Raw genomic sequence first — 16,261 nt, 5'->3', positions numbered from 1 at the left:
GTTGCATCATACGATGAGAGGTCATTAGAACATAACCCATTGGTTTGTTAAGGTAGTAGAATTAAGGGCCTTAATTTATTTTAAGTCTATTCTGGAAAGAGCAGGAGTCTTCAATGAAGATCGAATTTCAAAGGAAGAGCAAAAGCAAGTACAACACCATCAACGGCCAATAAGTCTAAAGGTTAGAAACTCGATTGAAAAGACATAAGAATTACGGTTATTACCTAAGAGAGAAAGGTAACGTGAGGAGTCATTATACAAGCCCCGTTTTGTTGATAATTCCGGGACGTAATCATTCTAAGGGGAGAAAATTGTAACACCCGCAGATTCGGGCTACTCAATTTAGAGATAATAAGCTTTAAAAATGACTTTTTGATAGAAGATTATTTAGCACAAATAATTTTAACAAAAGTTATATTATATGTGATAATGATTTTGTACATATAAAGAAGGCTAAAATCCTATTCGTATGAAGAAGTTATGCTTCTTCGAAGTTTTGTGATTAAACCAGCACGACTCTATGTATCGTAAAAAGTAAATTTTTGATAAATTACTTTTTAGCCTTAGTCATCTAAACAAAAGTCGTAGTATTCGTTAAACCGAGAGCATGCATATAGAGAACGTCAAAATATGACTTCGTAAGAGGAAGTTATGATTTTTCGAAGTTTCAGCACAACATTACACATCTCAAAAACCAAAGTAGAGATCAGTTGATTGTTAGGAAAAACAATCTAAACAAGAGTTGAAGAGCTCGTCCATATGATTTCGTTGATATAAAGACAGACAAGAACGCATATCGTATGAGAAAGTTATGAATTTTTAAACAGACTTTAACAGTCTAAACCTGTTTAAAATATAGCTTTAAAAATAAAGTCAAAATTAGCAGATGGAGTCTAAATGAGATTCGTATATCATGTCGATAACTTTTTGGGGATATAAAGAATGTCGGAATGGAGCTTGTATAAAGAAGTTACGTCATTTCGAAAATCTGGAAATTTGCACATGCGCGGCGTTCGGCGCGCACTGATGACGTGGCATGAAGCTGGAGGAGCCAACAAGGCTACTAGGAGCGGCGTGTCGTGGCCCTTACGCGGCGCACTTCAGCTGAACGGGTATATATAGTTGTCGAATGTTTCTCATTTTCTCACCATATCCTTCATATCTCTCTCTAATCTCTCTAAACTTTTAAGTAGGTTTTTCTCTCAACCTTTAGGAATATTTTAGTAGAGTCTAAAGAATTCTCGGAGCCCGACTTGAAGGAGTATTCGGTCAGATTTTGTATGTGCGTTTTCGCTTAAAAGCTCTGTAAGTTAAGGTACACTCTTTTGTTTTCAATGTAACTTATGTTTATAGTCATAAGTCGTTATTATGAACCTATAAATAAGATTTATCAATAATTTGAATTCATTATACTTATTGATCTTATTACGGTAGAGGTGTCTAGAATGGTCACGTTGGCTTGGTTGTTGGAATTCAAAAAAGCTACTTTGCTGAAATGATCCTGCCTCCCAACTTTTTAGTCTGGTTGATCCTTACTTGATAGATCTTGATGTAGACATTAGGATAAGTGAGGAATCTAGACTATATTTATTATAATCACCATGATTACAAAACTAGACTAATGCTTAGCACTTTATGTGTCTAGGTCTTTTCAAAGTACGAAGCGAAGCGCTGCCAAAATCACCAGTCACTTTTATGAGGTGAGTGTATAGTTACTTTCAAACTTACACATAGATACAAGTATTCTAATTGCTTAAATGCTATGTATGTTGTCTTTATATGTTTAATAAGTACGTGCAACATGATATATTTATTACTTGGTTAAACTATCTATACTTTATCATACTTAATAATACGATTGGGTAGTAATGGGTTGTGTGAAATAATAAACGGGAGGTAGTACTAGAGTCGTGTGAGATAGTAGTTGTGATTGGTTAGTGAGAATTGTGCAAAATAATAAGTCATGTATGTCGCGTGTATCCAAATTACTAATGTACTGTCATGCTAAACCAAAGTACTATTGTACTGCCATGCTAAACCAAAGTATTGTTATATTGTCGTGCCTGCCGTGACTATCCAAAGTAATAGTATACTGTCGTGTTGCCATTTTTACCCAAAGTATTATCATATTGTCGTTCCTAATCATCTAGGAGTTGTTGGTGTCTGCTGATAAAGGTCCTTTAAGAAATATCCCCCCCGAAATCATCATATTAGGATTAGTACGTGAGAATAACGAGAGTGGGGTAACAGGTTATTTGAATGCTAAAGAATATATAATTAAAGATTATAATATTGTGGGTTGCAAATCCTATGTACTCACCAGGTTTCCCAACCCGACCACTCAGTTTATTTGCATCACGGGTAATTATATATGGATAATGATGTATGTATCTACTGGGAGACTCAAGGATGTGTAGACCGTTAGTGTAATGAAACGTAGTAAGTCTTCAATTATGCTTATGTTTATGTATTAACGATGACATCCTGAGTTTTATAAATAAAACACTCTTCTTCGAAAATGATTTGATAATAATATTATCATGTTTGTAGGAAAACTTCCACATAATTAATCTTTTTAAAAGAATACTCTGATTTAATAAGCATAAACAAATCGGTCTCTTCGGACCGTAAAAATGGGGATGTCACATTCTTCAATTTGTTTTTGTTTCCCTGTGTTTTGTAGAAATTGATATGCTACTGTTATTGAAATCAGACTTGATTCAAAATTGAAGTATCGGATAAGTACCATTGGAAATCTTCGAACTTTGTTAGGGTTTGATTCTAATTTGGGGATTTTGTTGATTTTGGTGTGATAAACTCAAAGATATTTCGGATATAGTGACTCAAAGATATTTGGGATATAGTGATTCATAAACATAGAATCGTATGCTATTCTTTCTTTATCGCTTTGTTAGGCCCTGTTTCCAATTTCAATTGACTTATGGATAATTGTTAACTGCATATTTACCTAGTTATTTATGCATATTTAATAGTATCATTATTATTTACCTAGTTATTTATGCATATTTAATAGTATCATTATTATTGGTCCGGAATTTAGTCTGAAATTTACTTTTTTGTCAAAAAAAAATATATTTTTTTTGTCCGAAATGCCTATTCCGGACCAAATGGTTATTTTTGGTATTTTTTTTGTTATTTTCTTCAAATACATATTAAATAATGGTTAAGATTACTTAATTTCCCTACATTTTATGTAATAAATTAAAATCTTAAAACCAATTTTTTTATAATATACAATTAGATCACTTACAATTCATGTGGCTACTAACAAAAAGTTGTTGTAAGCTCGTACTTTCTGTTTATATGTGCATTAATTAGTATCTTATTTTATTGTCGTTATTACTGATGAAAGTCCAACAAAGGCGGTTGAGTGGTGGGAGGGTGGAGAGATATTGGGTGGTAGAGATGAGGTTGCCGGAGGAACATGGTTGGCTTGTACGAGGGGAGGAAGAGTGTCATTCCTTACTAACGTCTTGGAGCTTCACACTCGCCCGGAAGCCAAAACTAGAGGAGACCTTCCACTTCGTTTCTTGGAGGTTTGTTTTCCTATACTCGAATAAGAAAACGTATATTAAAGCTATGTTTGGCATATTAGGTGAAAAGTTAGTTGTTAGCTGAAAAATTAGCGGATAACTAAAAAGCTAACTATTAAGTAAAAAGTTAACTGGTAGCTGAAAACTAATTGATAAAAAATAACGTTTTATAAAACTAGCTGAAATAGATAAAATGACCTAAAACGAAATTTTAAAAAATGTGTTTCTATAATTAATTAAGGGGTCTATTTGTAAATTATAAAAAAAAATCCTAAAAAGCTTAGTGTAAGTAGCTTTTTTAAAAAGCTAGCTTATAATCCTTTTTTGTTTGTCAAACATAACAACTATAACAAGTCTCGAAAAATAAGTTAGTTTATTAGCTATCTGTGACGCGCCAAACACAACCTAAATAAGGAACCAGCTACCAAATTCCACTTAGGTAATCGTAAGTCTTATATGATTTTAAATTTACATATATATGTTTTAAACATTAATCTTAAATGCACGTTTCCTAACATAAAACTTAAAGAGGATAAAGTATTTTCTACGAATATATAATTTGTCAAATCTCATATGTGATGAACTTTACTTGTAGAGCAATAAGAGTCCAGAGGAATTTGCAAAGGAATTGGTGAAGGAGGTTCATGAGTACAATGGGTTCAACCTCATAACCCTTGACCTTTCTTCAAACACGATGTTTTATATATCAAATAGACCAAAAAGTGAACCTCCAACTGTTCAACAGGTTCAACCAGGCATCCATGTCCTCTCCAATGCCAAGCTCGACTCCTCTTGGCCAAAGGTCTCAAATTCTTAATTAGCATGCACTCTATTTTAATTTTATGCGAATCCATGAACATAAAAAGCTAGATAGGAAAATTCTAACTCATTTATTTAAAAAATGAGTTTAATTTGAATCATTATGATATTCTCTCAGGCTCAACGTTTGAAATTTAATTTTAAAAAGTTGCTTAGCGCATATGATAAAGACGAAGATATACCCATGAAGGATATGATGGACAAACTAATGAGAGACACCATGAAAGCCGAAAAGAGTCAACTTCCTAATATTTGTTCCATTGATTGGGAGCATAATCTAAGCTCAATATTTGTTGAAGTAGACACCCCGTTGGTATGTATTACATGTTTTCTAATTAAAACTTAAAGGTCATAATAAAGTTCTTGACTCAGTTAATTAAATTCGATTTTTTGATCATCAGGGTCGTTATGGGACGAGAAGCATGATTGCACTAAGTATCAAAGATACCGAAGAAGCAAGTTTTCATGAGACCTACATTGAAAGAGGATTTTGGTGGGAGAAAACAGTCGATTATTATGTTACTCCACAAGTTAAAACGAAAGATATTGTCTTCTAAGACTAAATATACGTTACAAAATATTTAAAATACATTCTTTCTCTCTCTATATATATATATATATATATGATATATATAAAAGGCAATTAGATACATGTTCATCCCATATGTGATCATGGATTCAAAAAAATTGGAATAAATGCTTGTAAGATACTATTGTTGATGTTCTTAAGTGAATATACAAACGCAATACGTTATGGTATATTGGTATGGGCTATTATGTTTGGAAATATGGTGCCTTTTGTCATTGTTGGAATCTAGTGTAACTCAAACATTCACATCCGGATGAATAACAAATAATGAAACGGAATAGAGAAAAACTAAATCCAATTTGTCAAACAAAATACCAAATAAAATCAACCAAACTAAAATATACAATAATTTATCATGGTTCCACCATTAATGTGATGGTGTACACGTCCACAAAAGAGGAGGATGAGATTTTATTAATCGGATAAATAAAGCTATGATTACAAACGAGCTAACAAAACCAAGAAATGAACATCTCGCTAAAACTATGACCAAATTTAATCACTCAGAGATACTACATGAGATTTTTAATGTTGGCGATTTTAGTGTCATCGATACATCTGTATGTAGTTTGAATTCTATTCGAGACATGATAATTTTCGTTTGATTATATTCGGAGACGGTGTTGGTGATTTGTATCACCAATATTATTTAAGTGTAATAAGATTAACTTGTTGACCGATGTAATCTTAATAAATATTGAACAAGTAAGGGTGGTGTAGAATGCACACTTGTTTAAGTTTATTATGATTTAAAATAAACTGATATTTAGGGGTGAAGCCCCTGAACCACGGGGGTCAAGGGGCAACACCCCTGGTAGCGGGGTCCAAAGGGTGGCAACCCTTGGCGGTTTTGTGTGTTTCAAAACCGGTTTTTTGACCCTATATGTAGACTCATTTTTATGTCAGTTACATGATGGTTATGAAACTGCTATACAATAGTTTTTCATTAGTTTTTAGACGGTAGTTATATCCCGGTTTTAGTCATTCGAATCTCGTAGACAAGAAGATCATATTTTTCTTCATTCTTTGTCCTAGAAATCACTAATTTTCAGTTGAATTCCGATTGTACCATCGAAGTATTTCAATCTGAAAATACAACGCGACTCTTAGTGAATCTGAGCAATCGAAACACCATATATCTAGCAGATAAAAGGTGCGAGGTGCAAACTCAGATAACTAAAGAGGACTCAAAAACATCGAGGTCCGAGGGCAGCGCTGATAGTTTGTTTTATTTACTTCTTTTATGTAGTTTATTTTAGCATTTTTATTGTTATTGCATTGCATATTCTATCACTTCTTTATCTTGAATCGTATTTAGTACTTTTTTTTCATAAGGTGTTTTGTAGGTTTTTGGAGTCTCGGTACGGTTTCGGATTAGCCTGTCATTGAGTTCACTAGTAGAAAACAGACCTTTGATGACATGCGAACCATGACACGTACTGGTGTTATGATATGCAAAACTATGTGCCCTAAAAATAACATCAGCTCTACCAAAATTTTAAGGGTTTAGGACACGAATTTTTGAGTGTCCTAAAATTAGTTTCAAAACACACACACACACACACACGGAAGGCACCTATCAAATTAGTGTGTCAAGTGTACCCGTCGCTTTATAACTTTTTTCACTAAAACCATTTGTCCATAACCTTCTCATCACAAATCGACGTAAGCTAGAACTATTAGAAAGATGGATTCTCGATCAACCAAATAAAAAACCCTCTTTCTAATTTTCGACTTCAAATCTCATGTGGAACTAAAATTGATCGATCGGAACCAAGCTCATCTGGTACTGAAATCGATCGACCATATTACGAAATAATCCATTTATCACTTCAAAGAAACCCTACTTTTCAAGATTTGTTTCAGTTCTTTCGCATCTCAAAAAACCTTGAAATCGATTTAGGGTTTCCCTTTATTCTATCAGTATAATGCTTACAAGATCTGTCACTTCAAATTTCCAGAACCCTATATATACCTATTTCTCCAACCATTACAGAGAATCGGACGATGAGCCCTATTCTACACCCCATCTATCTTCACCTCTCTCTATTTTGATTTCTAAATTTAGTGTTGACAAATTATCCAGAGTTGATTTTGCAACCAATAACAATAGCAAATCAGAGAGTGGTTCTGACGAAAACAAAAGGTGATGAAACGAACAATCAGATTCATCACCCTTACGCATTTCATGTATCTAGACCTTGTAAAGTTTTTGCCCCAAATTGGTGAGATCTCATCAATTCCAGTTGGTTAGTTTTTCAATTCAACATTTCTCTTCATTAATTTGTTGTTCTTTGTAACGCCCGTAGATTCGGGCTACTCAATTTAAAGATAATAAGCGTTAAAGATGACTTTTTGATAGAAGATTATTTAGCACAAATAATCTTAACAAAAGTTATAGTATATGTGACAAGGATTTTGTGCATCTAAAGAAGGCTAAATCTGACTTCATATGAAGAAGTTATGCTTCTTTGAATTTCGCGATTAAACCGACATGACTCTGCGTATCGTAAAAATTAAATTTTTGATAAATTAATGTTTAACCTTAGTCATCTAAATGAAAGTCGTAGTGACCGTTAAAACGAGAGCATGCATATAGAGAACGTCCAAATCTGACTTCGTAACAGGAAGTTATGATTTTTCGAAGTTTCAACGCAACAGTATACGGCTCAGAAACCAAAGTGGAGATCGGTTGATTGTTAGGAAAAAACAATCTAAATGAGAGTTCAAGATCCCGTCCATATTATTTCGTTGATATAAAGACAGTCGAGAACGGATATCATATGAAAAAGTTATGAATTTTTAAACAGACTTAACAGTTTAAACCAGTTTAAAATATAGCTTTAAAAATAAAGTCAGAATTAGCAGATGGAGTCTAAATGAAAGTTGTAAATCTTGTCAATATATTTTTGGTGATATAAAGAACGTCGAAAACGGAGTTTGTATAAAGAAATTATACGATTTTGAAAATCTGGAAATTTACACGGGCACGACGCCTGGCACACGGTGATGATGTGGCAGCGCCAGAGAGCGCCACGTGGCAAGTCGACCTCTCCCCTCCTCCAAAGGTCAAGGTGACATGGCATCACATGGTTGCGACACGTGGCTCCACAAAAATTTTCCATGTAGCATGTTCTGGAAGCAAGGGACGCGGGGCAATTAGGCAGCGACACGTGACATGAAGCTGGAGGAGCCAACAAGGCTACTAGGCGCGACTCGCCCTGGCCCTTGTGTGGTGCGCTTCAGTTAAATGGCTATATATAGCTGTCGAATGTTACTCATTTTCTCACCATTTCCTTCATATCTCTCTCTAATCTCTCTAAGCTTTCAAGTAGGTTTTTCTCTCAACTTTTAGGAATATTTTAGTAGAGTCTAGGGAACTCTCGGAGCCCGACTAGAAGGAGTATTCGGTTCGGGATTCTGTCCACATATTTTCGCTTAAAAACTTTGTAAGTTAAGCTACACTCTTCTGTTTTCAGTGTAACGTATATTTATAGTCATAAGTCATTATTATGAACCTATAAATAAGATTTATCACTAATTCGAAGTCATTATATTGATTGATCTACTTAGAGAAAAGGTTTCTAGAATGGTCACGTTGGCTTGGTTGTTGGATTTCAGAAAAGCTATTATGCCGAAATGATCATGCCTCCTAACTGTACTGTATAGCTAATCCTTACTTGATAGATCTTGATGTAAACATTAGGATTAGTGAGGAATCCATACTATAATAATTAAAGTCACCGGGATTACAAAACTAGACTAAGGCTTAGCACTTTATGCGTCTAGGTCTTTTCAAAGTACTAAGCGAAGCGCTGCCAAAATCGTCAGTCACTTTTATCAGGTGTGTGCATAATTACTTTCAAACTTACACATAGATACAAGTATTCTAATTGCTTAAATGTTATGTTCGTTGTCTTGATGTGTTTAATATGTATGTGCAACATGATATAGTTATTACTTGGTTAAACTATCTATACTTTATCACACTTAATAATAAGATTGGGTAGTAATGGACTGTGTGAAATAATAAACGAGAGGTCGTACTAGAGCCGTGTGAGATAGTAGTTGTGATAGGTTATGAGAAGTGTGCAAAATAATAAGTCGTTTCTACCATGTCTATCCAAAGTACTAATGTACTGACGTGCTAAACCAAAGTATTATTGTACTGTCGTGCTAAATCAAAGTACTATTGTACTGTCGTGACTATCCAAAGTACTAATCTATTGTCGTGTTACCGTGTTTACCCAAAGTAATATCATATGCGGTGCCTAATCATCTAGGAGTTATAGTTGTCTGTTGATAAAGGTCCTTTAAGAAAGATCCCTCTAAATCATCATATTAGGATTAGTAAGTGAGAATAACAGGAGTGGGGTAATTGGGTTATTTGAATGTTGAAGAATATATAATTAAAGATTATAATGTTGTGGGTTGAAAACCCTATGTACTCACCAAGTTTCCCAACCCGACCCACTCAGTTTCTTTGCATCACAGGTAACTATATATGGATAATGAAAGATTATAATGTTGTGGGTTGAAAGATTATAATGTTATCATGTTTGTGGGATAAATTCCATATAAGTAATCTTTTTAAAAGAATACTTTGATTTAATAATCATAAACAAATCGATATTTTTGCCGTAAAAATGAGGATGTCACAGTTGGTATCAGAGCATTAGTTTAAGTGAACTAAGAATTTGTAGGATTTATAGACTTAAACATAGAATTCTAAGTAATGATCGTGAGATGTGTATCCATTATAATTTAGATAATACACTTGAATTAACACAAGCACTAACTCATTGTAGTATAAGATGCCTAATCTGGTTTTATGTGCTAAATGGTTTGAATTATAGCATACCTTAGTTTGACTATTTCAAATGCTATTATATGATTAGATCTAAGGTCTGTTGTCGACCTAGAATTAGGAAATTTTATGTGTTCAGGTTTCTAAACGTTTAATTACGGTGTTAGAACTGGCATATAACTTATCGGAGTGATAAGGAGAATTACGCGTCTAAGCCTTCTCTATCTTAAATTTCTCATATCGAACGACTACTTTGGTATACATAATTTCATGGTGAGGACACGTAGTGGATTAGGAATCGATAACAAAAACCATCATCCTAAGCCCCACGTGATCGAGCGTGCACCTGAAGCAATGTCGGTAGTTAAACCTATTACAATGGAAATGATTAGAGCCCTGTATGAAATGAGACAGTTCATCCGAGAGAACAGAAGAGAACCCTCTATGTCTGTTGTATAGCCCTAACCGAATGAAGGTCAGTCAGAGGAAGGAAACTATAGCAGAATCATGAGTCAAGTTAAGCCACAAGTAATTAGGAGGAATGACCCGGATGAAGGCGTTGATAAGAACGGATGCAAGTATAAGGACCTTATAACTTGAAAACCCTCATCCTTTACCGAAAAAGAAGACCCGATGGGAATTATGGACTGGATTTCGGAGATGGATCAAACATTCATCATCTGCGGTTGCACATGAAAGTTTCAAACCACCTACATGGTAAGACAATTTAAGGGATCAACTGTTCGTTGGTGGAACACATTGGGAAAGATATTAAGCCCAAACAAGCCATTGGAAGTGACATGGACAGAGTTCCTGGTGCATTTCAAACGAAAGTATTATTATGCTCGGAACATACTGGAGCTGGAGAACCAATTCCTGAATTTGAAGAATGGGAGTTCGACTGTGGAAGAGTACATTAATGCCTTCACCGATAAGATGGAGTTCGGTATGCACATTGTCCCGGACGAACTAGATAGGAATTGATAGGTACGCGAAGGGGCTACCATGGGAGTACATTGTGCCAGTTAAGCTGGAACCTACCTTTGAAGTAACCGTTTGGGCAACAAAGTTTATGGAAGATATGATCAAGCAGCGAATTGCCAACAAGATTGAGGTTAACGAGAAAAGGAAAGGTTAAGGACACTAAAAGTTCAATAAGAAAAGTAAAATCTCAAGGTATGAACCCAACGACAATAAGTATAGGGTAGAATGAAGCAGAGTGGTGCAATAAATGCAAGAAGAAGCATGATGGGCAATGCAAAAGAGAAGTGGCCTGCTACAAGTGTGGAAGACCTGGTCACTATTCTGACGAGTGCCGCTACAACGAAAGGATGTGTTTTGAGTATAAGGAAGAAGGGCATATTTTATATGGCTTGATGAGGAAAAAAGATGGGCTTGATGAGGAAACAAGAGGGCGAGAATTTGGAGCTGCTTGTCTGGAGTACTTGAGGGAAGGAGATAAGCGAGTAGTATCAGGGTTTGTGGCCTGCTGTAATAGGAATATAGTATTGATAAATCTTGTAATCGTTTTCAATAAGTAATATAATCGCTAATTATGTTACATGACTAAATGTGTTAACTTGTTGTATGATCTTCTTGTATGGTGACTTAGGGACTACGAGACAACACTTGGGACGAGTATGAGTAGGTGTGAAAGGTAGTAGAAGCCTATACTACCAGAAGCACAGGACTCACACTTGGATCAGGGAAAGTCGCCAAGTTACTAAAGTATCTAAGTAGTTGAGCTAATTTGTTCATTTCCATCATTACCTTCGCTCTGATAATGACTTTGAAGATAAGTATTATTCCGACCCTAGTGGTCGTATCGAATCAAGTCTGACTAATCTATAAAGTAAGTTCGACGTAGTGTCCGACTTTAGATTGAAGGAAAGGATAATTGAAGCAGTTAGTAAGCAGCGTGTAGCTAGAAGTGCTACATGACAAAATGTGACTATACCACATTAGAACATGAAGGAATGTATCTTTCATGATAGAGTTTGAATCAAAGAGACCTGAGTCTAACCGTTGCATCATACGATGAGAGGTCATTAGAACATAACCCATTGGTTTGTTAAGGTAGTAGAAGTAAGGGCCTTAATTTATTTTAAGTCTATTCTGGAAAGAGCAGGAGTCTTCAATGAAGATCGAATTTCAAAGGAAGAGCAAAAGCAAGTACAACACCATCAACGGCCAATAAGTCTAAAGGTTAGAAACTCGATTGAAAAGACATAAGAATTACGTTTATTACCTAAGAGAGAAAGGTAACGTGAGGAGTCATTATACAAGCCCCGTTTTGTTGATAATTCCGGGACGTAATCATTCTAAGGGGAGAAAATTGTAACACCCGCAGATTCGGGCTACTCAATTTAGAGATAATAAGCTTTAAAAATGACTTTTTGATAGAAGATTATTTAGCACAAATAATTTTAACAAAAGTTATATTATATGTGATAATGATTTTGTACATATAAAGAAGGCTAAAATCCTATTCGTATGAAGAAGTTATGCTTCTTCGAAGTTTTGTGATTAAACCAGCACGACTCTGTGTATCGTAAAAAGTAAATTTTTGATAAATTACTTTTTAACCTTAGTCATCTAAACAAAAGTCGTAGAATTCGTTAAACCGAGAGCATGCATATAGAGAACGTCAAAATATGACTTCGTAAGAGGAAGTTATGATTTTTCGAAGTTTCAGCACAACATTACACATCTCAAAAACCAAAGTAGAGATCGGTTGATTGTTAGGAAAAACAATCTAAACAAGAGTTGAAGAGCTCGTCCATATGATTTCGTTGATATAAAGACAGACAAGAACGCATATCGTATGAGAAAGTTATGAATTTTTAAACAGACTTTAACAGTCTAAACCTGTTTAAAATATAGCTTTAAAAATAAAGTCAAAATTAGCAGATGGAGTCTAAATGAGATTCGTATATCATGTCGATAACTTTTTGGGGATATAAAGAATGTCGGAAATGGAGCTTGTATAAAGAAGTTACGCCATTTCGAAAATCTGGAAATTTGCACATGCGCGGCGTTCGGCACGCACTGATGATGTGGCATGAAGCTGGAGGAGCCAACAAGGCTACTAGGAGCGGCGTGTCGTGGCCCTTACGCGGCGCACTTCAGCTGAACGGGTATATATAGTTGCCGAATGTTTCTCATTTTCTCACCATATCCTTCATATCTCTCTCTAATCTCTCTAAACTTTTAAGTAGGTTTTTCTCTCAACTTTTAGGAATATTTTAGTAGAGTCTAAAGAATTCTCGGAGCCCGACTTGAAGGAGTATTCGGTCAGATTTTGTATGTGCGTTTTCGCTTAAAAGCTCTGTAAGTTAAGGTACACTCTTTTGTTTTCAATGTAACTTATGTTTATAGTCATAAGTCGTTATTATGAACCTATAAATAAGATTTATCAATAATTTGAATTCATTATACTTATTGATCTTATTACGGTAGAGGTGTCTAGAATGGTCACGTTGGCTTGGCTGTTGGAATTCAAAAAAGCTACTTTGCTGAAATGATCCTGCCTCCCAACTTTTTAGTCTGGTTGATCCTTACTTGATAGATCTTGATGTAGACATTAGGATAAGTGAGGAATCTAGACTATATTTATTATAATCACCATGATTACAAAACTAGACTAATGCTTAGCACTTTATGTGTCTAGGTCTTTTCAAAGTACGAAGCGAAGCGCTGCCAAAATCACCAGTCACTTTTATGAGGTGAGTGTATAGTTACTTTCAAACTTACACATAGATACAAGTATTCTAATTGCTTAAATGCTATGTATGTTGTCTTTATATGTTTAATAAGTACGTGCAACATGATATATTTATTACTTGGTTAAACTATCTATACTTTATCATACTTAATAATACGATTGGGTAGTAATGGGTTGTGTGAAATAATAAACGGGAGGTAGTACTAGAGTCGTGTGAGATAGTAGTTGTGATTGGTTAGTGAGAATTGTGCAAAATTATAAGTCATGTCTGTCGCGTGTATCCAAATTACTAATGTACTGTCATGCTAAACCAAAGTACTATTGTACTGCCATGCTAAACCAAAGTATTGTTATACTGTCGTGCCTGCCGTAACTATCCAAAGTAATAGTATACTGTCGTGTTGCCATTTTTACCCAAAGTATTATCATATTGTCGTTCCTAATCATCTAGGAGTTGTTGGTGTCTGCTGATAAAGGTCCTTTAAGAAATATCCCCCCGAAATCATCATATTAGGATTAGTACGTGAGAATAACGAAAGTGGGGTAACAGGTTATTTGAATGCTGAAAAATATATAATTAAAGATTATAATATTGTGGGTTGCAAATCCTATGTACTCACCAGGTTTCCCAACCCGACCACTCAGTTTATTTGCATCACGGGTAATTATATATGGATAATGATGTATGTATCTACTAGGAGACTCAAGGATGTGTAGACCGTTAGTGTAATGAAACGTAGTAAGTCTTCAATTATGCTTATGTTTATGTATTAATGATGACATCGTGAGTTTTATAAATAAAACACTCTTCTTCGAAAATGATTTGATAATAATATTATCATGTTTGTAGGAAAACTTCCACATAATTAATCTTTTTAAAAGAATACTTTGATTTAATAAGCATAAACAAATTGGTCTCTTCTGGCCGTAAAAATGGGGATGTCACATTCTTCAATTTGTTTTTGTTTCCCTGTGTTTTGTAGAAATTGTGATGCTACTGTTATTGAAATCATACTTGATTCAAAATTGAAGTATCAGATAAGTACCATTGGAAATCTTCGAACTTTGTTAGGGTTTGATTCTAATTTGGGGATTTTGTTGATTTTGGTGGGATAAACTCAAAGATATTTGGGATATAGTGATTCATAAACATAGAATCGTATGCTATTCTTTCTTATTCGCTTTGTTAGGCCCTGTTTCCAATTTCAATTGACTTATGGATAATTGTTAACTGCATATTTACCTAGTTATTTATGCATATTTAATAGTATCATTATTATTGAGAATTTAATGATGAAAAATATACTTTGAAAAAAGAAGTGTAACTTCTAAATCCATAATTAAAGAAAGTACCATGTGTTACATGTGATGAAATCTAGCAGAATAAATCAATTTCACTAATGTTGGCAGTATGTGAGGGATTGCAGTCGTTAGATAGTAGATTCTTGGTGAAATGCATGTTAAAGATGAAGTGCATCAATGAGATGTTTTTGTTTATTGTAAAGAGATAGTAATTGCATTTCAACAACACTCATTCTCTTGGATATTGTGTTTGCTTAATGAAAATGTTTCATTTTTTAAGGACAAATCATTGTGCGTTTCTTATTATTTACTTAAGCACATTAAATTTTAAAAAAATGACAACTTTTATGTGTAGGTGACATATTTCTTATTGTGATCGCAAGCTCACCCTTATCCTTCAACTTGCACTTGGTGACAATGCAAAAACATTTATCATTTTGTAACGTCCCGAAAATTCAAGGTAAAATTTTCATTTTAAAAACAATAATTCATATAACAAATTGTTTTCAAAATCATTCAAGATGAAAACAATATTTAAACATCGGAGTAAAAATTATCAATGCGGAATAAACTTTGGGGAATGTTGTGCAGTCACATCGAACCGGAAGTACATGAAACCGTAAATATGAAACCACAAGCACAAAGTTTAGTAAGTTACCTAAAATACCACATACCATACATAAGATAATGAATGCTATGGGCCGAATCGTAGTCTTACTATCACTTTCTACCATGGGCCAAATCATGGTCTTTCCTTGCAATGTCGAGGGCCAAATCCTGGTCTTACATACAAATTGCCAGGGGCCAGATCTTGTTCTTTCATACATATGTCAGGGGGCAGATCCTGGTCTTCCATGCGAGTATCACAAAGAAAACTAGCATCCCACATAACATATCCTAGTGGGCCGACATTGGTGCCTTCGACCCATGGGTACAGTGAGGAGACTCACTTAAATCGAAGAACTCTGAAACACTACGATATAATCCCTTTCGCACAGCTTGCTCCCGCGAATCCGCTAACTATCACAACTAGGTAAAACCTTAATCAATAGTCCAAATCCTCAAGTTTGACCCAAAGTCAAACTTGGTCAAAAAGTCAATGGTCAACGGAAGTCAACAAAATTCAAAGTCCAAGGCTGCTGAGTACACCCATCGTACTCAACGTACGCCCAACGTACGCGGCCGGTCCTCACTCCTCCATTAAGCACTTTATCCATTAAGGCCTTTTGTCCATAGCTTATATCTAGACTCATAACATCGACTTAAGTCATAAAGTTTTCACTTTTATGACTTTCCATGGCTAGAAAAGGTCCAAAAGCTAAAACCATAACTTATTAATCAATTAAGACATCATAACTCTTGCATAGAAGGGATAGAAGGAGCAAGATCACATTTTTATGGTTCCTAATAGCTCCATAATGGATAAAGTTTCCAACTTTATCCATTAGGATGGTCTAAACAACCAA

General features: G+C 34.8%; 1 protein-coding gene across 1 annotated transcript; it reads left to right on the top strand.

Moving 5' to 3' along the window:
- Positions 1-942: 942 nt before the first annotated feature.
- On the top strand, positions 943-4,979 carry LOC145139383 (uncharacterized). The gene is made up of 5 exons (XM_079073224.1): positions 943-1,112; positions 3,374-3,557; positions 4,150-4,356; positions 4,492-4,686; positions 4,775-4,979. Exons 1-5 carry the CDS (start codon positions 943-945, stop codon positions 4,928-4,930), a joined length of 912 nt encoding a protein of 303 aa, XP_078929350.1. The 3' UTR covers positions 4,931-4,979.
- Positions 4,980-16,261: the final 11,282 nt, after the last annotated feature.

The sequence above is a fragment of the Lactuca virosa genome, chromosome 9 (genome assembly GCF_052849685.1).
Source record: "Lactuca virosa cultivar CGN04683 chromosome 9, Lactuca_virosa_CGN04683_v6, whole genome shotgun sequence".
NCBI lineage: Eukaryota > Viridiplantae > Streptophyta > Magnoliopsida > Asterales > Asteraceae > Lactuca > Lactuca virosa.
This window is presented reverse-complemented; position numbering and strand designations above follow the sequence as displayed.

What these genes read in the sequence shown, in the direction of transcription:
- LOC145139383 (XM_079073224.1), top strand. Translation starts at nt 943, where the DNA reads ATGTCGGAATGGAGCTTGTATAAAGAAGTTACGTCATTTCGAAAATCT. An exon ending in GGCGCACTTCAGCTGAACGG is followed by an intron (nt 1,113 to 3,373) that starts GTATATATAGTT and finishes TACTGATGAAAG; the next exon opens with TCCAACAAAGGCGGTTGAGT. An exon ending in TTCCACTTCGTTTCTTGGAG is followed by an intron (nt 3,558 to 4,149) that starts GTTTGTTTTCCT and finishes CTTTACTTGTAG; the next exon opens with AGCAATAAGAGTCCAGAGGA.